The following is a 27489-nucleotide window of genomic DNA, read 5'->3' on the forward strand; positions in this document are numbered from 1 at the left end:
AATACAAAATACGAAAGAATGCCAGGGGTTTTTTGAGTATATTTTTATGTGTGCCACTTTAAGTGTGATAAAGTTACTTAGTTCCTTTGTTCCCACACCCTAGTCCTCCCCTGCAACTGTAAACTTCCATGCATGTTTTATTTCAAATTTGAGGGAAAAACTCCAAGAATAAGGAATTATAAGGAAAAACTGATTAGATAAAAATGAGCTAGTAAACCAGTACGGATTTGTTTAGTTATCCATTAACATATTCTGAAGGACAGGGCAAGTCAGAAGAATTTTTCTTGGACAATTTTTTCCCCTACTGTAACTCCAGCAATGGTCATTGTCACCAATAACTGAATAGCAATCGCATTTGAGCACTGCTTGGAGGTCTTAAAAAAACAAAACAAAACAAAAAAAACCAAACAAAACCCCACAAAACCAAAACACCAACATCCTTAGCATTTGATAAGATTATCCAGCTACACAAAGAATAAACTAGAACCACCAATTTGAAAGAAATCTATGTCTACTATTACACTGTTTGGAATAAAAAATAAATGCATATCCAAACAGACAAAATGCATAAAAGCCCAACTGATCCAGCCATCAGTAGCTTTATTTAATGCAAAATTTGTGTTTTTCTCCCAAAGATCTTTTCTTTAAGTAGTAGCTTTAGATGATAAACTATTGTAATACAAATGTTTAAAAAAAAAATATTAACACAATGCAAAGAAGTTGATAATTTAGCAAAACTATTTTATTAAAGCTTATTCTCATGATAAAATAATAGCCAACAAAATCATTAGGCAGATCTTCTGCAAATGTGTGTAGCTGCCACCTATTCAGATATTAAGTCAAGATATTCTTGTTTTCTGTGGTATTCTTTATTTTCAGCTATTTACAGTCACGCATGAAGCAAAGATTACATCAGGAATGTAGTATTACAGTTTTCCCCTTGAGATTCACCGTTTATTGTAATTAATGCCAGACAGGAATTTATGTTTTCCTTCTTATCACTAAAATACAACTATTTTACCCTTTTCCCATTCAGTATATTTAAAAATATTGCACTACGTTTAATTTATCTCTTACAATCATCATTAGCAATGCTATACGAGGAAAACTATATCCAGCTTTTCTTATCCACTGTATTACACAAGTCAATTTAAAACTCTGAATGCATTTTTTAAATCCGTATTTGCATTGTTTTCACAGCTCCTTCATGTGTACCAGGGTTTAAATGAAGTACTTGGATATATTTGAAAACCTCTATAGTAGTCCGTAAGAGCAAACACTGATGGGGATTGAATGCAGATCACCACCAATGGTAAGCCACTGAGAAAATGGAGTGGGGAAGTCTTAATACGCATCTCAAGCATGTATAGGTTAAATAACTTTTAGTCAAGAAGGGAAGCTAATTTTGTGCGATTATTTGCTGAAGCTTAATTTCAGAAGTGTGTCACATGCCTATTTTAGCATGGATAGTGTTTTCCATACATCAACTAAGTATCAACTGCCCAGAACTCACAAAAAAGTGCAAGTAGTTGCATGTGTGGAAGTAACCATTTTGTTTAGAAGTACCAGTATGCTCTTCCATCTGTGAAAACCATTGCTTCTTAGTTTTGCCCATCACAAAATAAACTGAGAAGCAAATTTAATGGCGAGGTACATTACGGACTGCCTCAAAATTTAAATGAGTTATTTTACCATCTTAGATTCAACTCCATTTCCACAAAGGCATTTTTTTTTTCTACTACCAGTGATAATGATACCAGTACCTAACACAGTACCTAAAATAAAGATGATATTTTATACGGCATTTCTATACACAGAAGATGAAACAAAGACATGTTTACAGGAAATAAATAAGAACAACGGCCTTAGCCAGGTGATGCTAAGATCCACAGTTTACACATAGCACAAAACCAGGTAGTTCTTTTCAAAAGCTGCTGGCTGAAGTTCTTCCTCATCTCTACTCGACTCACTTTGACTTAAATAAAACATGTTATATACACTATAGGACATTTTTCTGACAAAGGTGATCCTTCTGCTCAGACTGTCTCTTCTGTCTGAGAAGCTGAATGCAACTTATCACTATATGATTACTCAAAAGTGTTGAGAGAGAACACGTTTACCTATTTTGTAAAGTATTTTGTACCTTAAGCTTTCTGAAATGATAAGATAAAGTCTGCAGCAAAATATTAATTTTTTTTTAAATTACTTAAACCGTCATTACATGCTTTTTCATAGAATGCAATGAAACCTCCAACTCTTGAGAAGAACAATTTTCCTTTATCGATTTATCAGATAATACAACAACACTTAAATATATAATTTTGTTCTGGAAGGCAACCAGCCTCTTATCTCAAAAATATTCCCAATTAAATTATTATTAGAGACTAGTATGTACTTTGATATCTAGTATTATTCCATCAGGATACAATAGCCGAAAGTTCTAAGGAAGATTTTTTTAGCATAGCATTACTATATTTCACGTTAATTACAAACTATGAAAAGTTTTTGTATTTAACAAAAATATGGGGAACAAGTGATATGCAATGTTAACTTTAGTAAATATTAATAACAGACAAAATGAAAGACCTTTTATCTGCTTTCACAATATGTTTGGCAAAAAATACACAACTACCTAGAAGACATACAATAACCGTGATCAACATTTTAAAGCCTGGTCCCTCAGTGACTTCTGTGTCAGTCATCAGCTTAGGCATGCAACAAGCTTATAATTTTTTCATCATACAATGGAAACTAAATATCTTGAAAATCCTGCCAGTTTCCTGTTGAAAACACTAGCTCAAAAAAAAAAAAGGGGGGGGGGAGGGGGGCAAGTAATACATTAAGGACACCACACACATTAATGTGAAATGGTAAGGTTACATAATTAGAAAAAATAAAAATAAGTTACTAAAAATAAATTTCCAATATAAACCCCAAAATGTAGTTTTAACCAGCCAGTTTAACAAAATGATGGTGCTGTAGCTGGAGAAGAACCATTATTAGCTGTACTCTTACACAGGCAAATAACTGTGCAGAAGCAGGACATGTACATTATACCAGTGTTTTAATTTAATTTGTGTGTGTGTGTGTGTAATTAAGTGCAAAGTATTCTTTTAGTCCATTCCTTCAAAGGCTAAATATGTAAATATCAGTCTAGTGATTGAGGTGGATCAACTGGTTCTTCTGATATGATGTTGAATGTTGGCGCCTCTGTCAGACTGACGTCTTCGTTATCCATTTCTTCGGCTATGTTGGGTTCCTCCGAATCTTTAGTCACTCTTTTGGACTGCCGCTCTAATGACATGTTCTCCAAAGACTCTATATCCTCAATGCCTGCTCTGTAGTGGATCATCAGCAGTGTAAGGGCCTGCAGTCTTTCACCTGACTTAGCCAGCGCAGCAGAAATCAAGGCTTTTTTCCTTGCATCAGTTGTCTCTTTTTCTTCTTTAACGAGTGAATTATTATTTTCCAGCTCCTGGTCTATTTCATTCTGCAGCTTATCCAACATAAATTCTAATTTCTGAAAACGCTCCTCTGTGGGTAAACTTCTGTAGAGATCACGTCCAATTTCTTTAACGGCAATGAAGACACTGTCATCTAGACCACCCTCCTTTCGGACCAACTTTATCCCAGTACCTGCTGCACGTTTTGAAGGACTGCTTGGCCCGCTGATTTCAGTGTCGCTACTTTCATTATCAGAAGTGTTTGGTGTGTGCTTTGGTGAAGGTTCTACCACCTCTGTTCCTTGCTCAGAAAGGCGAGCTTTGGGGACTTGACGAAGGTTTAACAAACGGGTGCTTGTATTGATGATATGCCTGGTCAAACCTGTAGTTCTGTTAACAGATTTAGATTCTGAATCAACACGAGAGGATGCAGCTGGGGGAGCTTCCTGTCCTTCTGCTCTACAGCCTCCCACAGTTCGATCAAGTCGCTTTTCAGCTCCTACACAAAAGGGTGTCTCAGTTAGACATTTTTCTTGACATTTTTTATGGCAAACATAAGCACAGAGCATGCACTGCGAAGCTGCTTTAGTCCATACTTTCTTTTTGCAGTAATCACACCAAGTCGGATTCTGAAACTGAGTATCTTGAAAGTTATGCTTGTTCTCCGTAAAAACAGTTTGTCCCAAGTAAGGATCCTCTTTCTGAAGTGCACGAGCTTCTTCTTCCAAGTGACATTCCTTTTCTTTCTCCAGGAGAAAGTTTGAATCATCTATTTCACCTTCTTTTAAATATTTGAAGTGTAAAGTTACATCACCATAACAAAATTTTTCATTGAATCCCTTATGGGTTGTCAAATTCCGCAATGCTGTTCTAGTGACTGCTGCTTTAGGTGTAGGAGCATCCAGTTTAAATGTTCTAATATACTCCATTGAGGATGTAGCTATACAATCTAAAGCAATTTGTTCAAGTTTTATGCTTGCATATCCTAAGCAGATAAAACCACCTGCTTTGAAAGGGTCTCTGCACCAGAGTGCAACATTAAGGTACTTATGGTATCCTTCTACTTCAAATAGACAGGAGGATGTTCTCGTCCTTGGCCATCGGCCTTGCCGGATTTTGTAAGGAATTTCTGGTGATTCCCATGTTTGATGATCATCTCCACTATCTTTGTAACTACGTGCATTTTCTGAAAGTCCATCTTTTAATGTATCTTGTTTTGGTGCTGTTATTACTTTTGATACCATCGGGTCTTCTATTTGATCATTATTCTTTACTACCTTCTCTGTGCATTTATCTCCATTATTTGTAGGTGGAGGTGGTCTCTCTGGTTTTTCAGAAGGTACACCTCCAGTTTCTAACACATTTTGAGTTTCATTAGTAGGCAAAATAAGCTTACTTTGTGGCCTAGGTGGCACAGGAGGTTTAGTACTGGATCCTTGTGATTGTTTACCTGATTGCTGCAATGCATCTGAACTGTCAATAGTTTTGGGTGTTGCCACTTTAGCTCCATCTTTTTGTTGCGTTTTTGATGTTGTCTGATAACTTCCTAAATGCAGTTTTCGATTCAGAATCGGAGATATAGTTCCAAGTGGTTTAGCAGCAAGTATTACTACTGAACGTTTGGGACTCGGAGTTGTTGGCAGATCTTCTTTTTGGTCAGGTGACTCACAAGCTAAGTCCTCAAATTCTGAATCAAAATCTCTGTTATCAACATCAGCTGATAAACTAGCTTGGTCATCTTCTGGTTGTGTCAAAAAAGCAGTGTCTTCCAATTGCCCAAATCCATCCTGCAGCGCTGAACCATGCTGATTATACCCAACAGGCCTTTCGTAAAAGACTAAAACTCTGTCCCCAGCCTGTCTAATAAGCTTCAACACTTGGACAGTTGATGTGATTTTAACACCTATTAAAAAAAAAACAAAAATAGTTAAATTTTAATTATGATAACAATCTAAATGGCCAAAAATAGTCAAACATCTTTAGATCTTTGATAGTGGTAATAGTCCTATTGCTCACTAACAGAAGAAGTCAATTATGACAGAAGAGCTTAATTGAAATGTAACAGATGGATCCTTTCCGTTTTATTCATAGAAATATATCACTTCAGGAGCTGGAAAAGATACTAACAAATACTCCAGTTTGCTGTTTGTTATCAATGCTGCAATGTTATAATGTTCATTTTATACGCTAACATTTTTAACCTTGGTCTTATTGTAAGTTTGGACTTTTCAGCAGCAGGGATTTAACAAAGGATTCAAGAGACGGGTATCTTTAAACAAAGTTATAATAAAACAGAAGCAGGCTAACAAAGAAAATAGTTCCAATATGTTACAAAATATAGGCATGATGCTACATTCTCAGTGTGGCTGAACAGTGAACTGAATCACCTCCCTCATCAGAACTGTCACAGCCATTTGACAGTACCTGCAGAGCCTATGGTAAGATTCAACAAATTACGTGCACGCTAAAATATCTTAATGAACACACAGTCCAAACGAAGTCATGCAGGGGATCACGTGAAGATGACTCTTCCCTTGTTCTAGAGTAATCATCAATTGCCTGTTCGAAGCAACTCAAAACCCTTTTAAATCACTGGAGCAATGCAATGGGGACTTAGGCAGTACCTAATGACAATAACTCGTTGTAGTGGTTAAGCTCTGGTCTGTAAAACCTCTCAGATAAAAACTTAAAAATAAATATTAATGTGACTGTGCTAGTAGGGAGTTTAAGTAGTTCATGCCGTAAGTGTATAAAGTTCTATCTTCATAGTATTTTACCACACTAACTCTTCTATAGTATCTTAATGACTCAGCAGAACCAAATATAAAATTACTTTACCTCATATTTATACAGTTAATGTTTGGAGAAGAAATGCGTGGGCCGTCACATGCAGGGATATGGGGCATACTATATACAGCTCATAATGATGCAGTTCTTTCTGCAATTCTTTCTCTACCAATGACATGATGGAGATAATCTCCAAATTCACAATATAACCCTAACATAATTTCTTTTACCATTTTTCCCCTAGAGTGATTTCAGTTTACATTCTGTTTTATCAGTGGTACTTACACTTATTTCTAAAAATGTTATTAATATACAGTGATATTCCCACTCCTTTTTAGTCTTTATAAATCCCTGGACACTATACAAACCCCAACAACTTTAAACTAAGTTACTTACAATTCCTACTCCATACTGTTTTATTTAGTCCCACAACATCCAGTAGAATGGAAAAGATTGCATTCTTTCTTAATGATCATAAACAGGTTTCTATCTGCTGCTTTCACTAAGTTGATTAGCCACTGTTCTCATTAATGGTTTATTTGTCCTTGTGTCCACTGTCATATTCTGTAAGCCCCCTCCCATTCTCAAGTTTAAAGCAGTAAGATTTCCAGTATCAATTTCTGATTATAGTTTATGATTATAATCTAGTTCTCTGTTGGTGACAGGGTCCATATAAAACAGAAGTATTCAAGCTATATCTGGAGATGGTCTAATTTAAAATTGTAGAATATAAGCTAGTATCAATCCACTTCATAATGCCCAGGGATTTCAACAGAATCTTTATTAAAAAAAACACAGTGCCCTCCCCCACAAAAGTCAAGGGTAACTTTTTCCCTCAACACAGCAGTTATCTGCCAGTTATAATTTGGCCAAAGTCTTCAAATATGAGAACTTCAGAGTAGATTTCTAAATAATACTTAGGCTCCTACATGTCAGAGCTGACAAAAATTGATACTAAAAGCATAAAAATACTATCAAATACTCAGCAGATCTTGGGTCATTTTGACATTTCAGACAATTACTCTGTTAGTCAACAATATGTTTATACTACTTGTTCCATACTCTATTTAGTACCTTTAGGTTCAAAGCTGAGTATGCAGGCCTAGGATGTAAAATGTTACAGTTTTCTTTGTAAGCTAAGCACATTTTGTATCATCACTGGAAGAAACTAAGTAGAGAACCTCACGGCATCACTATTAGAGCAGTTAAAATATGTTTACATTCAAGTGTTTATTCAACTTTATTTTGATTTTTACCTAGCAAAGAGTAAATAAATATGCAAGAAAACGAACCCAGTGAATGATAACCTTCAGTGGCCATAAATACATAAATGTTAGTTTTTATTATGAGTGCCAGGCATAAAAGTAATTGTTGAGAAAGGCAGTGCAGTTGAACTGTATGCAGACACGTCCTCCCAGTTTGCAAGACGACACTTATTTTGAAAGCTGACATATTACTCACTGCCAATTGCTAGAAGCCTGTCTCCCCTCTGTAGATCAGCAGCTGCAGCAGGCGAGTTTGGAGTCACAGTTTCAATGACAACATGCCCTGCATCTTCTTCCTTGGACTGCACAAGGCGAAGCGTGAGTCCGACACTTTGCAGATTCCCTTTCACTAGTTCTGCCTAGAAAGAAAGAAGTTAAAAAGCTAAGAGTACGTTGGTTAAGCTGACTGCAAGGATTCATGGTTACTAATGATCATTTAAATAAAATTCTACAACTGATATTATTAAAAAATTACATTAGGACTTCCATTGACTTCATTAAGCAGATAATCACATAATAGATTAACTGTCTGCCAATCCAGTTTATGACTTTGGAGAAAGATGGAACCAAATGTCACCAGTTCTGAAGAGCCAAATATGCCAAAACTAGAGAGCAGCGCAAGGAATTGTCAGCAAAATAAATATATATATATATATAAATGTGTGTGTACACATCTGTTCAACAGTTTATATACAATTAATAACAGTACTGAGCTAACCTATGCAAATACAAGTCAGCAGGAAAGGCACTACGTGGCTCATCTTTGCAAAAAGCCCCAGTCCTAACAAAGCTACAACTAAACACAACCTCATCGTCCATTTTATTGGGAAGAAGCTTTGTTAAAAGGTGCGCTGTACCATCAATCTAGGTATCACTTTGAATATATCACATATGTGTTATAAAACCTGTTACTACGAGTAGCTCTTCAGTACTCCACACAAAAAGGTGTTTGGAGTGAGAAAAATATTATGTACTTACGCATTGCTAAAGCATATTTAGCACAAATCGAAATTAAGAATAGCCAAAGAAGTTTCTTCAAAGACTCAGAACCCTTTCCTCATATTTGTCTTGCAAGACAAATACAAGACAAAATTTAACTTAATCTCAAATATCTTATTCTAAAAAAAATAAAATAAAATAAAAAAACTGCAGCGCAATCTCTGTAGCAGCGTTTCATCCCACACTCATGCACAGATCTCTCACAATTTGGAAGTCTCTACTGAAAAACATATTAGGTAGTGGTCAATTGTTTACATACTTCAGTGTCTGAGATCTTTGCCAACTTTTTTCTTAATAGAGATTGTCCTTAGTGAATTTAAAACATTTTTTTTTCCCCTTAAACACATTCCTTCAGGGCTGTTTCAAATGGCCGTCTACTATCATTCCACCAAAGTACATTCTGCCTATTTGACAGGGGAACTCAGTCTATGTTTCAGCTCCAAGGACAGAAATTTAATTTGCTTTTTTGATTCCCAAGAACAGAGAGACAGACATTGTTTGTAGAAAACCTCCATAGGAAATTTTCTATTTGGTTTCAATTTACTGAGTTTAGGGAGGCAGTCTTCTCCTCCATCCTTCTGCATTTACTTTGTTGCTGTTCAATCGTCAATGTTTGAACTGTCTGGAGCCGATCCGCCTCTTCTGAGGATGTGTTCGTTTGCTTAGTTTTGTACAATGGCTTTCCACAGATGAAGTGGATTACTTAACTTCAGTGCAGGACACTGTCCTTGGCTGCAAGGCTTTCACTCCTTTCCTATAACCTTAATAGCACCACATGTTGGGTTTTTGTTTGTTGTTCAGTTCTTTATAGAACTAAAAACGCTACGCTGCTGAACAGTTTACTGAAGAACAGCATTGAGTTTGAAGAAGCAGACTTGCATTAACTTTCTAAGCTTTGTCACTAATTTTTGCACTTCCCACAGTCACTTAGAGATAATATTTTCTCTCAAACTTCGTTAACGTCTATTGCTAATACCCATGATGTATGTAAGAATAACAAGACCAAAGATATGCTTAATTGCAGTTCTAAAATTCAAGGTTCTTCTATAATGCAAACAAGTAAATAGTTGCCTACAGAAACAACTGTGCTAGGGTTTTTTGGGAGGGGGGGTTTTGCTTGTTTTAATTAAAGCCATTCCCATTTACACCATGAAACTCTGATACATAATTAAATTTAAAAAAACACCAAACTCTTAAGTGTTAAGAAACAAAGAAAAAGTATTAGAAATACCTGTGGAAGAAAAGAGAAACTTTTTTTTAAAGAAAATAATTACTCTTCTGCTTTAGTCCTTTCTTTATATATAATGTAGCTTTAAGTTAGCAAATGTTGCACATGCTATATTTAAACAACATGAACAATTACTAGAATTTCAAACAACACTAGTTGAATATTTTAACTGTGAAAACCACAAATGACATGAATTTGCTGCTGTGGCATACAGACCTGCACCAAAAACTCCTTCCAAAAATCACTCCCCTGTGCTACGTAGCTCTGCATATTATCATCAAACAACGAGAAGACCATTATTTCTGAGATTTGCCACGGACTCTAAGTACTGAAATCTCAATTCTCCTATGATGGTTCCTTTGAAAGTCTTGCTTTAAATGATTAAGGTTGGAAATAGAGTTCCAAATCTTTGTGTTTGAATAGATAACAAAACTCTCATAATGAACATCAGAAAGTAAACTCCCACTTAAGGAATGCTGACAAACATGAATATTACAAAGGACTGAAAAGCAAACTATAACCGGTTTTTGCCTTAATTTTTGTTAGTCCACTGAAGTATAAAGCTCTTTAATGAGAGAATTTCAGGAAAGAAACGGATGCTTAGACAGAACGGTGGAGAAAACAAAACAAAACAGGATGATTTTCCTCTTAACACTAAGTTATTCTGGCCGTTTAATTACACTCTTTTAGGGATACGTCTATTTTGATGATTTATCGTTTCTTCCGAAATCTTACATTAGTTCTGGATCTTAACACCCAGAACTGGAGCTAATTAATAACACAAGATGTTTAAAGTCATGGCTCATCCAAGACAGATAGTCTGTTTAGTTTTGCATCACTGCAGAAGAAACATTGCTGCAAGTTTGTTTGCAACAGGAGATAATTCTTGTGCAATCAGTCTTTGAGCGGATCAGAAAAACACCCAACTACTGAAGGAAGCCAGCCATCATAACACTTTTACAGGAGTTACCTCATGCAAATCTACTTTCTTTTACAGTCAGGTATTTTCTCATCCATTCAAAGAGTGGCACAAAGAAGCGATAAGATTTCTAAAGATCTGTTCTTCAGAAAGCAACAAGCCTTATATGAAAGGGAATGCCAGAAGGAAAGCAAGAGCTGGCACTGCAACATCTAGCGTTTTGAAGAAAGGCAGCAATAATTTCTAACCACTGTTAGTACTTGCAATCACGGCAAACTGTGTAATGAGCAGATATGGGCAAAGAGCATAATTAGACAGTAAAAAGGAAAAAAAAAAAATGTTACCAAAAGCTTTCTTACAGTTTGTCAGTACAGACCCTCATCCTCTTGAGCTTCCTTTGAATCCAAGGACTACTTTGAGCGGATCTCAGTAGTGGATGACTTAAAAATGAAAATATGCTCTACTGTAAAAGACTAGAAACCTCCGAGGTGATTCCCAGCATTTCACCCTTCCCTCCTCTCCCAGGGCGAGACCACATAAAAGGAACATGGGACAGCTGGGACGAAAGACGCTTAGGTATCTCGGAACATTTGGCTCCCATGCAGGGACACCGACCGCAGATTGCAGTTTGTATGACTCACTGATGGCGAGGAGACTTCCAATATTCTAGCAGTATCTGATGGAAAGCTGGTTTTGGAAGGAGAGCGCCTTTGAACATAACAAGCAAAGTTCATCTCAACTTTTTATTAAATTTGGCACTGTCACAAGCTTTCTCACAAAGTAAACTGGTTTTATTTATCAACCCAAACCAGATGAAAAGTTTCCTTGATTTTTCTCGCTGGCAACTCCAAGTTTCACCAAGCAATACCACAATCTCTCAGGCTAGCTGCAGTGCAGGTAAACACTGTTTCAAGCTCTCAAACACTCCCCACCCCAACAAGTACACTCACAAAACCAAGCATCTTCATACACCAGCTACTTTATGCCTTTCTGCCTCTCCCTCAAATTAAAACTTGATAGTAAATGTTAAGAGCCAAAGATCTACCAGAACATGAGACATCAGAAGGACAAAAATCAGCTAAATGACACAGAGGTTAGAAGAAATAAATGTCCTTTAATTATCAGCAATTTATCAAGGAAGCTTGCTGCAAGGGAGAAAAATTAACAGCTGTGCCTGGAAGAAAGGGAAATTTTAACCAACCAGCTACACCATATTAAAGCAAGTTTATTTTAATTTGATCTAATTAATAGACCTGTTTTACTAGTTTCTGCAAGCCCTAGTAGTTACTTAAATAAGGAGCAAGACAAAGCAGATAATACTACTTGCTTGTCAGTGACAGGCATACATTCAGAGTAATTTATACTGAAAGTTAGAGCTAAACTGTGTCATAGACCTTAGAAAATGTACCCTTTTTTAAAAAAGGTAAGCAACCTCCAGACTATTTATGAAATACTTGTTGAGATTCAGATGCAACAGAACAGGAATGACTATCCTGAGAAAAAATGAAAAGAAGTAATTTCCTTATTTTATTATTCAAGAAAAAAAAAAACCAAACAAGAGGACACAAGATGTCCATTCACTTTAAAATTAATAAAACATTTTGATGTGGGGCTGTGAATGCCTGACTTTTACAGGACAAAGTCTATAAGCATTGATTTCACAGTAGAGGCTTTAGTTCATTTATATGCATCAGTGTATGAGCCACCACAGAGCATAACCCCACCACGACTTTCAGTTCAATATTGGAAGTATGTTCTGGAAATACAATGCAGCAGAAAATTATGTTGTGTCTCATAGCCTTTCCTTACCTCGGCCTTGTTGTTCTGAAAAGCCTAGCAGATGTTGGATGTCAGTGACAATCAATTTTTCCAACCTTGTTTAACATACTGATACTGAACTCCACAGCTACACAGTGATCATTCAGAAGTTTATAGCTTGCTAATACCATTTAAATGGCCAAATATTTACGTAAGTGTCAATACAGGATGCAGTTTTAATCTTCAAATGCTTCATTAACTTATCAGTCTGAAAGATTTTGCAAATGCAAAGGGATGATAAATAAACATCCCTCTTATACGCAACAGACAAATGTGATGCCATCTCATTTGCTATTTGCTTCCCAAACTGCACCTATGAAGTTAGGTTTTTTTTTTTTTGAATACAGTGGTAAGAATGTCATCAGTAATACTGTAGTCTCGTAACTACAACGTAAGTTAACATTAGATATAGCACTTCCATTCAGAATTTCTAAGACAAGACATAATAAATGATGTCCAGCAATAAATACAGAGATTACAACATCTGGAAAAGTATGTATGACAACCTCTTACTAGTAGTGCAACATCATTCAGCTGAACTTTAAAAACTATTGGATGCATACAAAAATAAAAAGTCACCAAACTAAGCCACAGCATCGTCGTCAGAGCATAAAACTTTTGCTTTTAAACCAAATTACTTATTTTCAGGAACTGAAAAGGAAATTGTTTTTTGAAAGCTTAATTTTACTCTGTAACTAATATTCCATATTTGCTTAATTATTTGTAAGCATTAACATAATAAAGCTTTATTAGAATTTAGTAAGCATGTCACATTCTTTTGAATACATACTAAGAAAAGCTTGATCACCCAAGCACATAAGAAATCTTATTTCATTGACTTTACATCAACTAAAGAATAATGTTTTTACAAATATTTCTTATTTCCTATCAGTGGTATGTAACACTGTAGGTATCACAATTTGACACCATGTCAGTGCTGTACTGTAGATAAAAACCTTTTTTTTTTCCAACCCATCAGAGTTACTACAATGGATCTTAGGTATTCCTGCAAGGTATGGTCTGATGTGTTTTGCAGAAAAAGAAGAGAATGTCTATGAATACGCCTGTAAAGTATTACGTTCTCCTAGACAACCCTGCATGCTGAGAGGAAAGGAAGGAATATTTCATGTCAGAAGAGAGAAAACATTAAAGCACAAAACTAGGAAGCAGTTCCTTCTGTTCTGAAGACTCAGGTATTTGTATTATTAAAAAAAGGTCTTTGGCATATGTCTTTAAAACACGGACTCTAACATTATTGCTTTTTTCAACCCTATTACTGAATGCAGTCATTATATATGACCTGCGCAGTGAAGTGATTGCTAGATTATTTACACGGGCTAGAGGAGACAGTGAAAGGAAACAGGTATCACCAATCTCATGATACACTCTTTAGCAACACTAAACTCAAAGGAAAAAAAAATTTTTTTAAATTTTCTGAGAGGATTTCCATCTATGCTTTAGAGAAGGAGTAGATGTTTTTCTCCTTTGTGACACAGCCCCAAAGCCCAAAACTATAGGGCCAGAGTAGCACAAGCCTTTTCCAACCTATTCTCCAGCCCTCCTGTCCACATGGCAGCATAACCCCTGAAGTGTTCCAGGGAAACTGTCAAGCAATCAATCTTGCATAGAAAGTGTCTGGTGTAGGCCTTGACCGAGGACTCTGTGATGACAGAAACACTTTAATTTCCCAGGCATAAAGAAAACTCCCAACCAAGTAGGAGGAGAAAGTTTCTGAGCATTTGAGAGCTAGCCTTGTTCTTGGGATGCTTAAATAGTTCATTAGTCAATAAAGTATGTACTGATTATCAGTTATAAACTGTGTCCACTATTATGTCTTACACATACGTAGGTGTATTGATTCGTACATACACTCACACAGTTGCACAGAAATCCATTAAAAATTCAGTTCATAAACTTGTTAAATTGGCTGGGGTTCCAAAGCGACTCCCTGGTTAGTATGCGTTCAACCATACTGCAAAGGCAGAGACAGACCCAAAAAGAACAAACCCAGGAATTGGCTACCTAAAATTGGACGTGTGCCTCCATCTCCTTAATCTTTATATTTCCTTTAGCAGGTTCAGACATGTGAAAACATGCTGACAGAAGATTAAAAAAAAAAAATCAAAAGCCACACTAGTATTTGTAGAATAAGTAGACTATACAATGTGACAAACAATTAAAAGAAAGGAAATAACGTCTGTAATAAAATTAACTCTACATAGAAAACTGACTCTTTTTAATATTTATTTTTCTCCCCACTAGAAACAGGCATTAATTACAAATCACTCTTAAGAAAAAGGTTAAAGGTAATCTAATGAAAAAGACTATATACTGGCTATTTAAACATCAGTGTACATCAGAGCTAGAAGCAATACTGTATTCTAAGAAACCAATATATACTAGGAAACACATTTACAAACTTGGAAATTAGATTACCGATTTGTGGATTAATTTTTTCAAGATTTCATAATTCATAAAATGTGTTTCCTAAGATTGCTTGAATAAAAATCTGATTTTTATTGTTTCCATAATTGAAGCTAAATCTTAAAATCTAAAGTTGTTACTGTTCCAAAATCTGTATCAAGACTTCTATGACAATAATTAACATACTCGTTCTTGCTATGTGATGCTTCCTCCATACCAAAGAAACACACACCTTTAACACCAGACTTCATTGAAAGTTTTCATGTATTTTCCCCCCATTCCCAGGTTTACATTGATTCAGATAATTTCAACAACCATGTTGATTTGTGTCATGTGTGTGTCGTCCCCCCCCACCTTTTTTTAGTACCTTGCCAAAACATATTAGGCAATGTTGAATGAGCATGTATTTGTTCTAGATATAATAGAATGGGGGATGGGGTGGATGGTTTTTTGTTTGTTTGTTTTTTCCCAAAATAACTTAATTTATGAATATATTTAAACATTCCTTAAAATATATATATGAGTAAAACTTTCAATAAGAAATTAAAGGGAAAAACATCTGCTGCTTATGAAAAAAATTGGTTTGTCGAACAGCAATCCTGAAGATCCAAATTATTATTCTTGCACAATTCATTACAGTACACAACTGAGCAACTGCCAAAAAGATGTTCTTCTGCCCATTTTGCTTGGAAGAAGAAATTTGATAAAACTATTGAAAACTTAAAATGCAAAACCAAAATAAGTTTGGAAAAGCTAATAACTGCAGAATGAGCTTTCACCATAAGTAGACACCACCCAGAAAAATAAAACTTCATGGCAAACAGGACTGAGTTACAGTGAATATAAAAATATGAAAGTTTTATCAGAAATCTGTCTCTGCACGGATATTATGGAATTTATTTAGGTGCATAACCACATTTTCTTAATCTGTCCTATACCACTTAGTTTGATAGTTAAACCGTACCCAATGTTCACTGTAATGTTTGCCGTGGGTTTCCGGACTAGGCTGATCATTCAAATTTTAGACAATTTTAATTACTTGCTTTTTGCTTTACCTGGTGTTCTGCTTTCCTCCACTGCAGCTCTTACTCTGCTCTGAAAACCCACGACTTTAGGGAGGTTTTTCCATACTCACATAGCTGTCCTCGGCAGCCATTCACTTGCCTAATCTGTCATCCACTAAAAAAAAAAAAATTGACCTTTTACATTGATCCCCTTTCACACCAAAAAATTCTGAACAATGCATTCTGTCTTGAAAACAGTCTTCATCTGTAAAACAAAGGAATCGGCCAACACTCAAAGTCATCTGAGAATGAATATTCACACAATTTTTCTAGTACAAATATTTGCAATATCACAAAATGTGTTCTTCAGCTTGTTTAGTTTTATTCAATATTGTCAGTTTTGCCATTACTGCCTATATATATATATTTGCATTCTGTATCGTATCAGCTGAAAATGCTTGCTGATTGTAGTATACATAACCAACTGAAACACTAATTACTAACTGGCAAATCAGGTACCAATGGCACCACTGCTCATTCATACTGTACAAAGCTTTATGGGACCGGCTACACATTTGTGCCTTTTTGTGTGTCACTGAACAGATACTAAAATCATTGGCTTGGGACTCTTCGTGCTTCCTTGCAAGGAATTTTATAAATTACCCAGCTCTAACACTCAGACGTTCATCCACCATCACAAGCATCTCTGCAAGTTTAGTGTGACTGCCACGGACTTCTCAAAGGGAGCTCTGACCACTGGTTAAAGCAGAGGAACTACATAGCCATTTCAAGAGGTACAGTTCAAGTTCCCATGCTAGAAAATAAAGCATTCAGAGAGAAGTTAAGAAAGAAACACTGGAGTCCTAATGGCGCTGGACCTTTTAAAGACCTTTTTTAAGTTGTGAAAAACTCAGCTCCAGAAGAAGATTTTTTTTTTTTTTAAATTGTGGTTACTGCTCTCCCACTCAGCAGATGATGCACATGACCTACACATCACTTTCCCATTTCTTCTCCCCTTTGCCAAGAGCAATAAAAAACAAAACCAACCAACCAAAACCCCCCACAAACCCTCACATAAAACACCTTTGCCTTCAAAAGACTTCTTACATTTACTGGCATCTGGAAATGGCCAGTAAGTAATCAGTTCTTATTCTCTCCTGCGACTAAAACAGAGAAATGTATGTGCTGACTTTAAACCTGTTAGTCTGTATTCTTATGTCAAAGCAGTCAGCACAAAATCAATTAGCCCACTCCGAGTTTGATGTTGAGACAGCACTAAATCTTAGTACAGGTAAGTTGGCACTGCTGAGTTATTTCAGGTACATCTAATATTAGAGTGCTGTACTGCAGTGTGGACCTACCTTCCATTGCTTTGAGAGTGTCTCAAATTTTTACTATTCTCCACTGTTTTTAATCTCTTCTTGCCCATTCCAAGTACCTTTAAGCATAGCATAGAATTTTCTCCAAGCTACACTGGAAGCAGTTTTTAAGAGACAGAATTTCCCGTTAATGGGTACGTCACATTTCAGCCACCCCAATTAATAAAATAAAAAAAAACCAAACCCAAAACATTGTGGCACACACTTGCTATTTAAACAATCAAATAGCATTATTAATGAAAGCCTGTACAGCAAATGTGTCACAGAAATAGAAAACAGGCTTATAAGCAATGGACTCACTAATTCTGCTTTCTTAGCAAGGTCTGGAATACTCACCAGCTTTGCTTTTTGTAGAATAGTAGGAATAACAGATTTTTAAACACAATAAAACAGTGCAAAAATGGAAGTGGAACGTTAGACCTTTTGCTGTTAATTTTTCCAGCTATGTGAATTGTGATCTTTGCATAGGGAGACACAACTATTTCAGATGAAGGCTGCAGTTTTCATGTTTGGTTTTTTGGTTTTGTGTCGTTGGTTTTTTTTTTTTCTTTACTTTTAGGAAGAAGGATATTTATGGATAAATTTTGTGCGATTTTTCTACTTGTCATCTTATGTAGCAAGCTAGTGAACCTCATTATTTTCTGTTCTACATGGTATCTTCTAAAAACCAAAAAATATAAGGCACAAAATATGATGGTAATTTCATTCTGAAGTGAATTACATATTGGACCAAGACCATATTTAAAGTAATAATTCATTAAGGCCACAATACTGCAAATGTTACACACATGTCCAACTTCACCATCATGCGCTATTTGTCTGAAATAAATGTGACAATTCAGGGTAGTGAAGTTAAACATCTGCATGTCTGCCTGATGAGCACTGAAGACATTTGACATCAGCAAAATCCAGAACAGGATAGTTACTGAACAAAATAGGGAGCTACATCTTATTTTCCTCAGTACTTCTGACACATTGCAGGTACTCTTTGACTAAGCTACTACTAAAAAAGTGCACCTTCCAATTGTACAGTGAAACAGGTTATGTGACACGTAAAAAGTAAACTGTTTAGCAATTATCATGAATTGTTGAGGCATTCTTACTAAACAGCAATTACAGGAGCCGAATAGAGGAGTTAAAGACAAACAAGGCAGCAGAAAACCTGCATTTAACTTCAAAGTGTCAGAAGCAGGTAAAATGCAGACCTTCAGTTTTATGTGGAGCTCTTTGGACAGCAATTTAGTACAAACACCAATGTAGCTCTTCTTTAAGGGCTCTTACTCACTGACATCCTTTTAGTCTTTATTAAACCCAACTGTGATGATTTCCTTTGGCCCTGAAAAAGTTGAAAAGATTGATTTTTTTTTTTTCCCCTCCAAATCTTATATCGCCGTTTATGTGTCTGATAGAAAAAAGGCTTCCTCCAATATTGGTTAAACATGACTCAGTCATCATACAAATGTTTCGTAAAGAACTCAGGTAGTCTAATAGAAACCATTGAAATAAGGTTACTGAAACTGGATATTAAAAGGAACGAAGCTCATTAATAATATCATGTGTGACACCAAACCAATAAAAAGTTTATGTAGTTAATGGTTTTCTTTGTAAAAGTTTGTTATGAATCACTGCAATGGAAATTACAGATAAAGGAGATTAACGAGAACATCAGAGTTTATGCACTGTGAATATGTGCACACGAGAGAGAGGTCAACCCAGGGTTTTGTTCATCTCTGAGATGGAAGCAAACAAAATGAAAAACATTCAAGTGTATACATTAAAAGCAAACCCTCTAAACCAGCTAGTAATTCCTTATATTTATCTTGGAAGTACCTAATTAATAGTCATGAAACAGTTAATATTAATCTTCATGTAATAAGTTCAAAATATTAGACTATCAGGTAAAAGGTTTTTATAATGGAAATAATATTCATGGTGAAGAGTTTTCTTCTCCACACAGAGAAACTGCTTGACAATTCTGACTACTGCACCCAGCAGCATTCACCACATGATTACCGACACAGATATTGCCATCAAAACTAAAAGTATAAAAAGTTATTCTCCACTGTAGTTACAGTAACATGTGTCACAGATGTCGGTTTCCATGGAAATAAAATATACAATACTACTTTCTAATGCAAACCAATCATTACTCTCAGATCTCACTAATGGGCTTAAAAGTCACATTTTAAAGAGGGCTTAAAAGTTACATTTCTGAAGGAAAAATGTTGATGGAAAGAATAAGTGCATTATTTACAGGTTGATTTTATTCTGGAGCAGAAGTGTTTTCTTTAGAGCAACAGCAATGCTAACTGCCGTTACATCTGGCGTATAGTGCATCTTCTGAAATGAGCAGGAGCTTCATAAGTACTCCTTGCCTGGGAATCTTCAGGAAAATGCCGGGATTTGAGACGGGAGCAGAATCACTGCTCCAAGGAAGAGCTCGGTGCTGGCAGCGGCAGCGGCAGGGCCGGCGAGCAGCGGCAGACCCTGCAGAGGCCAAAGCAGCGGGGGCAGCGCTGGTCTCCTGGCTCTCCCCCAGCCCCGCAGCCTGGCTGACCCCTTACACTACCCTCAACCCCAGCAGGATTTTCTGATTAACCCTTGTACCAAAGTTGAGGAAATCAAGCAGTGTCATTTGACTTAAAGATGTGACATATTTAAGCAGTTACTTACACAAGTGTGCAAAAAAAAAAAATATGTAAAAGGCTATACTCTTACAATCAAACCATTACAATTTTGGTAATATAAATCACACTCTATTAATAACATCGTCTAAGCAACAGGGACTTCACATGTACCTAGAACCAATGCAATTATACAATTTGAAACATCACAGGACTTAAGTGAACACAGTTTGTTGTTTCTGCACTGCATAAACATACTATCTTCTTGACAACTGGTAACATTTCTCATCAATACTAATGGCTAGATGGCTATTAAAGAAAAGCACAAGCCTGAATAATATCCTGCGTGACCCGATCGTTGCTCGGACTCTGCATTCCCACAGAACTAGCTAAACCCAAAGGAACTAAAGCAGATGTAGTAAAACAATTCGTCATTGTAACAGCTCTTCAGAGATTAAATAGAAGATCCGTTTGCATCAACATTAAGTTCCTGTTACACACAACTCCCCAAGCCCCACCCCGTGCCTGGTAAAACCAGAAGATCAGTTTTCTTCTGAAATTCTACATTGCCAAGACCAGAAAAGATGGGGATTTGTATCTAGCTTATTCCGAATAATTACTGTAAGAAGGCCAAGGTTTTGTATATAATAATCTTTCTCTACATAGAAAGGCAGCCAAACCAAACTTTGTTTTCAATTAAGTTCTGGACAAAACACTGCAGTATAAACACACAACTATATAACCAGTAAAGATTTCCACAGCTGTACATCTATTTCTGGTTATTTTGTTGAACACATCACATCAAATCAATTTGTTTATGGTTATAGGGCACAAGTCGCTGCCAGGCAGTGAAACCGCGGCTCAATGTCACATCTAATTAGTAGCACCAAGACAACAGCACACCTAGAAGCCAGATTTTCATACCGTTACCATTCATCACTTATAAAAATCGCCACAGCTATTAAACTGAAAAAGATCTTTACACCAACAAAGTCAAATACTGACAATTCACTTTGCAAAAGAAATCAATACCTAGCTACATTCGCTTTGCACTTGAAAAATATTCTAGATGTTTTTTTTTTCCCAAATGCACATAAAGGTCACTTCCCAATATATCCAAAGAATGATTTAGAAACTGAACATTAGCTGTAAATTGGAATCAACACACTACCCAACTTTGCAACCTAGGTTCTATAAATGCTACATGAAGATCCAAAGGTCTGAATTTTTCATAGAATCGTAGAATGGTTTGGCTTGGAAAGGACCTCTGTGCTGTAGCTTTCTCTCCATGTAATCAATGTGATCATATAACTGGCTAACAAAAAAGCAGGATTTCCCGCCCCCATAGTTAGATATCTGAGTGACAAGAAAATAGAAATGGTATAGCTACTTAGACAAAGAGATGAATATCCTCCATTTCTAGGCTATGAAAAAGCTTTATTACAACAGATGTCCAAAAACCAAACAAAAACCACCTAGCTATGCCACCAAGATTTCTGTTAAATGTTTGAGACTGGGATTGTGCATTATCACGAGGCTTAGTCATGATTCCGGCAGAAATCTCTCCCATAATTTACCTCCCACCACATTATTTCTGGAGGTAGCAGAACATGTGTGTTCTCCAGAAACCCATTTTAGACCCCAAACCACTAACACTGAAGCGTGCAAAAGTGCTAAAAGAAAAATACTCTTCCAGAGACAGCTTACTAGGAATCAAAGAAAAAATAAGTTACAAGAGGAGCAGGACACACTACCCATAAGAGAAGTAAAAGTTTATTAATTTTGACTGGGTTTTTTTGAAGTATTTTCTGGCTCAGGGAAGTAATATATACCAATTCCTCATTTCCCTATTGTAAGGCAAGTACAAGAATGAATAGGAAATTATGTCAAGCTTAAAAACTTCTTTTACTTCAGAACTCACTACAACTTCATATACTCTGGGTTTATGCTCTATTATTTTTAAATTAGCAACAGATCTTATTGATAGCTAGTGAAATGTATAAGAAAAATACTCAGCAGATTTCATAACGCAACATCTTTCCATTTCCCTTTCCCCCTTCTCTGCCACCAGAAACAGGGCTTGCTTGGGACCCTGACCAATTACCTTAACCAAAGAATTTACAGCTCACCCCTCATTTAATTTACAAATGAAGAAAGAATTAGCCAATACCATAAAATGTCTAAGAAATAAATATATTTTTAAAAAATCATATTGAACAAAGTGTGCAGGGGAGAAGACTGTCAGATGCACATGCATGATAGAAGCTGTCCTTAAGTACATCTTACTTATTTACTTAAAGGTGGTAAATATTTACCTTTCTACATATTACAGGGATGGAACCTGCATCAGTTCTGAAACCATGACTTATTTCTTTCTTTGATTTCTGAAGTATGACTAATTCAGTTTACTTAATAATTTGAATGAGCTTTATCAAACAAAAAAAAATAATTGAAAATTGCATCCAAGAAGTTGATGAAAACATTCTGTGTGATATAATCTGAATACTTGGTATCAGGCCATACTTTCTTGACCATCACTGTAAAGCAACAGCTTTTGGGTGGAGCAGCCCAAAAAGAGTCATGGTTCATAAATGGCACATTAAATACTAAGTATTCAAAGTATCAGGTTTCTCTTTTAAATTGATACTTTTAAAAATATTTGATTTGAAAAGCTACGTGTTTAAGAGATTAGAGCTTTATAAAAAAAACAAATGTGCAATGTGATGAATGATGAAATACCTTCCAGTAAAAAAAGTTAAATAAGGCGAAATATTTCAGAGCAAAGCTTCAGGATACAAAATTACAAGTTTAATCATTAACTTGCTCCCAATTTGTTAGAGTCACTTAATTCCCCCCATTGATCATGAGAACAAGAGATGTGTTAACTCAAAAAATGGTTTGCTTTTATAACCTCTGCAACACACTAAAACGCCTAAGAAAAAAGTACCTGAGAGATTATATTCAGCCTCAGGGGAAAAAAAAAAAAGGGGTAAAACCACTGCATATGTAAAGATGAGGAGGAAAAGGAGGATGGAGATAGAAAAAAATTGGATCTGGATTAGAGAACTGCAGTCTGCAAGTCCATGGCTGTGGTACCATGGCAAAACACTCCTAGTTTTCCTATTCCCATGACGTCTGATTATTAAAACTGTATTAATTTACACCAACTACCAAGAACCCGACAGCTTAAACTCAGATTTTAAATTAGCTATTTGTGTACAATGTTACAGTTAGGTAGAGACTGCCATGCGTGTATTACAATATATTCAGAGACAGGTATGAAGAATTGTCTTTTTTGTGAGAGGGGGAAAAAAAGACAATTTGGGAAGCTAAAAAAGCAAAACTATCAGTGCAGTGCTTTTTTTTTTTTACTTCAGGGTCTGTTAGCCTGCAATGCCAGAAGAAAATCATAATGAATAAACATGTGTGTTCATCATGCACAGCTTGCCCTTCTTGATGAACTCTTGAAGTTCACAAAAATAGCCTTTGACTTACACACTTTAATACCATTTGAACAAGAGCGTTGCAAGATAATTAAACCTGAGGTAATCCTACACTGCTAAGTCATACAAATACCAAAATAAACTGTAACTTAGATATTTTTAGCAGAAGCATCATTGATTTTTTGCCATCTTCATACAAGGACACATTTCTGAGTTGAACTGGAAACAGTATTTTGCATACAAAGCAGTCCAAGGTTAAAAACAGTGCGCAAGGATCCTAACTTGTATATGATGACGAAATCAAGTAATATGTTGCTTATAATTATTGAAAGAGCTATGGTTTTATTCCATAGAGAGTGAACGTGCTTGCTTCCACAGTGAATATATGTTTTTTTTGTAAGGGCCCTTCTCCATGGCGGCTGACAGTGCTGTGGTTCACAAGGATAAACACATCCCTTGATGGGAATGAGGGGCAAGTCCACCCTTGCCCAAAGGTGACCGGAGAGGGACAGGGGTGGTCCCTCAGCAGCACCCTTGGCACTCCCGCAGCAGCAGGACCCTCTCGGCAGCCAGGCTGCCCTGTGGGGTGGGCAGCCCCGCTGTGGTGTGGGGCCCGAAAGCCAATTCGCCCCTACAGAAAAGCAGAGCTTTTTACCTGGGCTTGCTGCAGCTCTGTGTTGTTAGGGGAACACAAACAGCAAAGCTTTAATGAGGGCACAGGGCTAACGGAGCGACTAGAGCCAAGCTGCAACACCTCCTTGGTTTAAGTCTCTGCCAGGTTAAATACTCACATTTTTTTCAACAGAAGTTCAAACCTACAGATTTTTACAAATCACTCTGCTTTCCTAAAAAAAAGAGTTATACAGGTATACAGATACTCATAGGGATATAAAAAGGGAGACATATCTAAATTAATACGAAGATGAGACCCTTTGAATGAATAATGAGACATTTTGAAATGGTTATCAAACTTATGCCTCCAGACTTAAGTGACGCTGACCCAGTTGATATAACTGCCTCAACACAGCATGGCTAAATATGATTTTTCTGAAATTGTTAAATAACAAAAAAATGCAGTACTAACAATAACCAATTAAAAATTAATCCTTACACTAGATAAGACCCCTACCCAACAGTCACATTATACTAAGTATTTGAGATAAATGGCAGCAATACTCAGAGAATGGAACTAAAGATATGTTGGGGGAAGGGGTGAAGTGATAGATACTCAAAAAAAGCGCATCTGCATGTACAGTGCACTTATTCAAGTTTTGCACATCAGTCATACTCTCTCTCTTACAGAAGGCATTGCTCTAAAGTGTTTCTGGACAACTGATAGTTACTAGCTGCCTGCTTATTCAGCATTCTCAACTGCCATTCTTTCCTTAATAAATGATATGTAGAAGCGTATGATACCTGCAGACAGATAAAAGGATGACTATACACTTCAAGTTCATGATCTATTTGCAAAATCTTCTCTCCAGTAATGGTAGGTTAACCATTGCTCTCCTATTTTGGGTTTATACTGTTGCCTGAATAGAAATTCCACCTTTAAAAAAAAATATAAAATCAATCTATTCTATTGACAACAGAATTTAGATTCCTGCACTTTGCATTTAACAATACATAACACTTGAAGCTTACCTAGTAATCTGTAGGACTGCTAGAAGCCAGCCACCAGAAAGCACGTAGCAAGAAAAAAAAAATAATCTAGCTTTCAGAAGGATGAAGAATTCCTTTCGGAAGTTGGTAAAGTTACTCCCCAAAAGATGTTAAAAAACGTGTGCCAAGTTTCAACGTCAAAGATTTATTTTCTCATACAGACAGAAGAGCAGTAAGAGGAAGGAATTTGCTTGCACCTCTCCTGTTCTACTACTGCTTTGCTGAAAAGGAGGCCCAGGATACAATCAGTGAGGACCCATACAACATCTTGCCCTATACTGTTCTTCCTGCAGCCACAGCAACATTCCTTGCTTCTCTTCTACTGTCCTTTAAAATATTTATTTCAGCATTCAAAGAGTTATACAGTGGGTCGGAGGTTTGGCAATATCAAGAGAGATCTCTTTGCTCCACTAAATTATTTTCTGAACATGCAGAAAAGAGTGTATTCTGTCCAGGACACATTTCCAATGCCTTTATCCGTTTCTACTTCCAGCTGTCATAACAAATCCAGAAATGAAACTAATCTCTGTAAAAGTAAACTGTGTGTTCTTAGCTAGAATCGGATTCTTTACTTTCTGGTAAATCTCGTTTACTTTCATTTCAATTACTAGATATGAGAGAATATTGCTTTAATGACCTTTCATAAAATTACTTCCTCCTAGCAGGTATTTTTAAAGCTCGGGAATTAATCACAATTCTTGGTTACCTCAATCATATGTAGCCAAGACTCTGGTTCCTAATGCACTTCTGCACATCAGTTGGCAAGAATCTGAATGCCTTTGCTCACAACAGCGGCCAAAAGTTTGTTCCTAGTTATTACAAACATATTTTTAGAATATATGTTATTTCATCTTCTCTTCCAAGACCTAAAGGTTCAAGAACTGTAGTGGAAATAGAAACATTTATCAAACCTGGCAAAAAACTTTGTTTAAAAAAAAAGAATTCTTTCCTCAAATATTGTTTGCAAGGAATAAAAATCCATCATAGATGTTTCCATGTTTTGGCTAAACACCCATTGTAGCCAGACTGCAGAATTTTAATAAATGAAACAAAAATATTACATATTTACTACTTTCTCTCTCCAGCAAGTCTGTAAGCTCAGGCATAGCCTTGATGCAATTTCATTACAGAGTTTTTAGGCTAAAACTGCCTCCTCCTGCCTGGACTGCCTGCAACACAAAGAAATTTTACTCCATCTGAAGCCATCCCTATACAAATAGTCCTAGACTGGTCTCGAGACAAAAGTCACTCTTTTTATGAATTATTTTTATTTAACTAGTCGAAATGAGTTCAGATAGCTCTGCTGCCCTCCCTCCTTGTGTAACAGTCTGTCACGTACTATTTAGTAAGGAAAAAAACAAAACTTGAAGAAAAAGACTTTTTTTAACAACTAGCACTGCCTGGCTGCCAGGGCCCCGAGCAGTCTGAGCCAGCCTAGCCCTGACCTGGGTGGAGTTGGGACCAGATTACCTCCAAAGGTCCCTTCCATTCTAAATTACTCTGACTCTAGTCTAATAACCAAACAGATATCTTGTCCAGATATCATTTAAATCTTATTTGGAATTATATATATAATATCTGTATCAAGAAATGCTTGAAGTCAAGCCAATTTTTCTGTTGAAGCCGGCTGTTTAATGTTTCTGATAGTACAACCACATTTCCTGGGAGTTTCTAACACCTATAGATAACATACATTAATCGGGCACTTCAGAGATTCCACACTAGCCAAATATTTACAGCTACTCTACTCCCATCACCTTACTACTCCTATGACTTTGTTGGTAGTATTATTTTCGTCATACATCCTCTGCTCTCTGTTTATGCAGCTGAAGTGATGCAGTTATTCATCATCGCACCTGGTCTGCTGCACCAAGCTAAGAGTCATTATTTGCTCTCCCTTACTACTGTGCCTGCTTTCTCCTTTAATAATTAACAGATATTACATCTCTAAGTGCTGCTTAGTGAATGGGTTTGGTTAAGTAATACACTTTCTAGCACCTAGGGTATTTTCCTTATTGGAACCTTTCAAGGAAATTCCAGCTGACTGAACTCTTCCCCCCCCCCCCCCCGAGTGCCTTATTTTTTCCTCGCTGACACAGCTGCCTAACTAGCAAGGCTCTCGCCACGGCCTTCCTAAGCTCCCACATTGAACGCAGAGTGGTGTTTCACTCCTAACACATCTTACCCCACCTTCTTCAGGTCAAAACTGCGTGCCTGCAATTCAGGCACATTCATATCAGTCTTGAAACAACAAAACCAGCCCTACCAATCAACAGACTCACCCCCACCTCTCCCTTACTTCCCTGTGCTTTAACAGGAGAGCACAGCTAAGGGCATTCAGGAGTACCCTCAAAGTTCTCATCTCATCAATACTCAGCACTCCAAATACTCCAATACTTCACCCCTCCAAAGTAAAGCACCAGTCCAAAGACGTAACAAATGACTACCGATGCAAATGTAGCTGCTTCGTTTTAGGTATCACAAGAAATCAAGT

At 36.5% G+C, this 27489-nt stretch overlaps 1 protein-coding gene across 1 annotated transcript in view; it reads right to left on the bottom strand.

Moving 5' to 3' along the window:
• Nucleotides 1–724: 724 nt before the first annotated feature.
• The window catches only part of PDZD8 (PDZ domain containing 8), a 67030-nt gene continuing 40265 nt past the window's right edge, over nucleotides 725–27489 (bottom strand). The window contains exons 4-5 of the mRNA XM_009476106.2: nucleotides 7692–7854; nucleotides 725–5346 (exon numbers count right to left, since the gene is read on the bottom strand). Of these exons, the coding sequence (XP_009474381.2) occupies nucleotides 3149–5346; nucleotides 7692–7854 (2361 nt within the window). The 3' untranslated portion in view covers nucleotides 725–3148. The remainder of the gene's footprint in view (nucleotides 5347–7691; nucleotides 7855–27489) is intronic.

This window comes from Nipponia nippon, unplaced genomic scaffold (genome assembly GCF_047370975.1).
Source record: "Nipponia nippon isolate SJK-2023a ecotype South Korea unplaced genomic scaffold, ASM4737097v1 scaffold_3, whole genome shotgun sequence".
NCBI classification, from domain to species: domain Eukaryota; kingdom Metazoa; phylum Chordata; class Aves; order Pelecaniformes; family Threskiornithidae; genus Nipponia; species Nipponia nippon.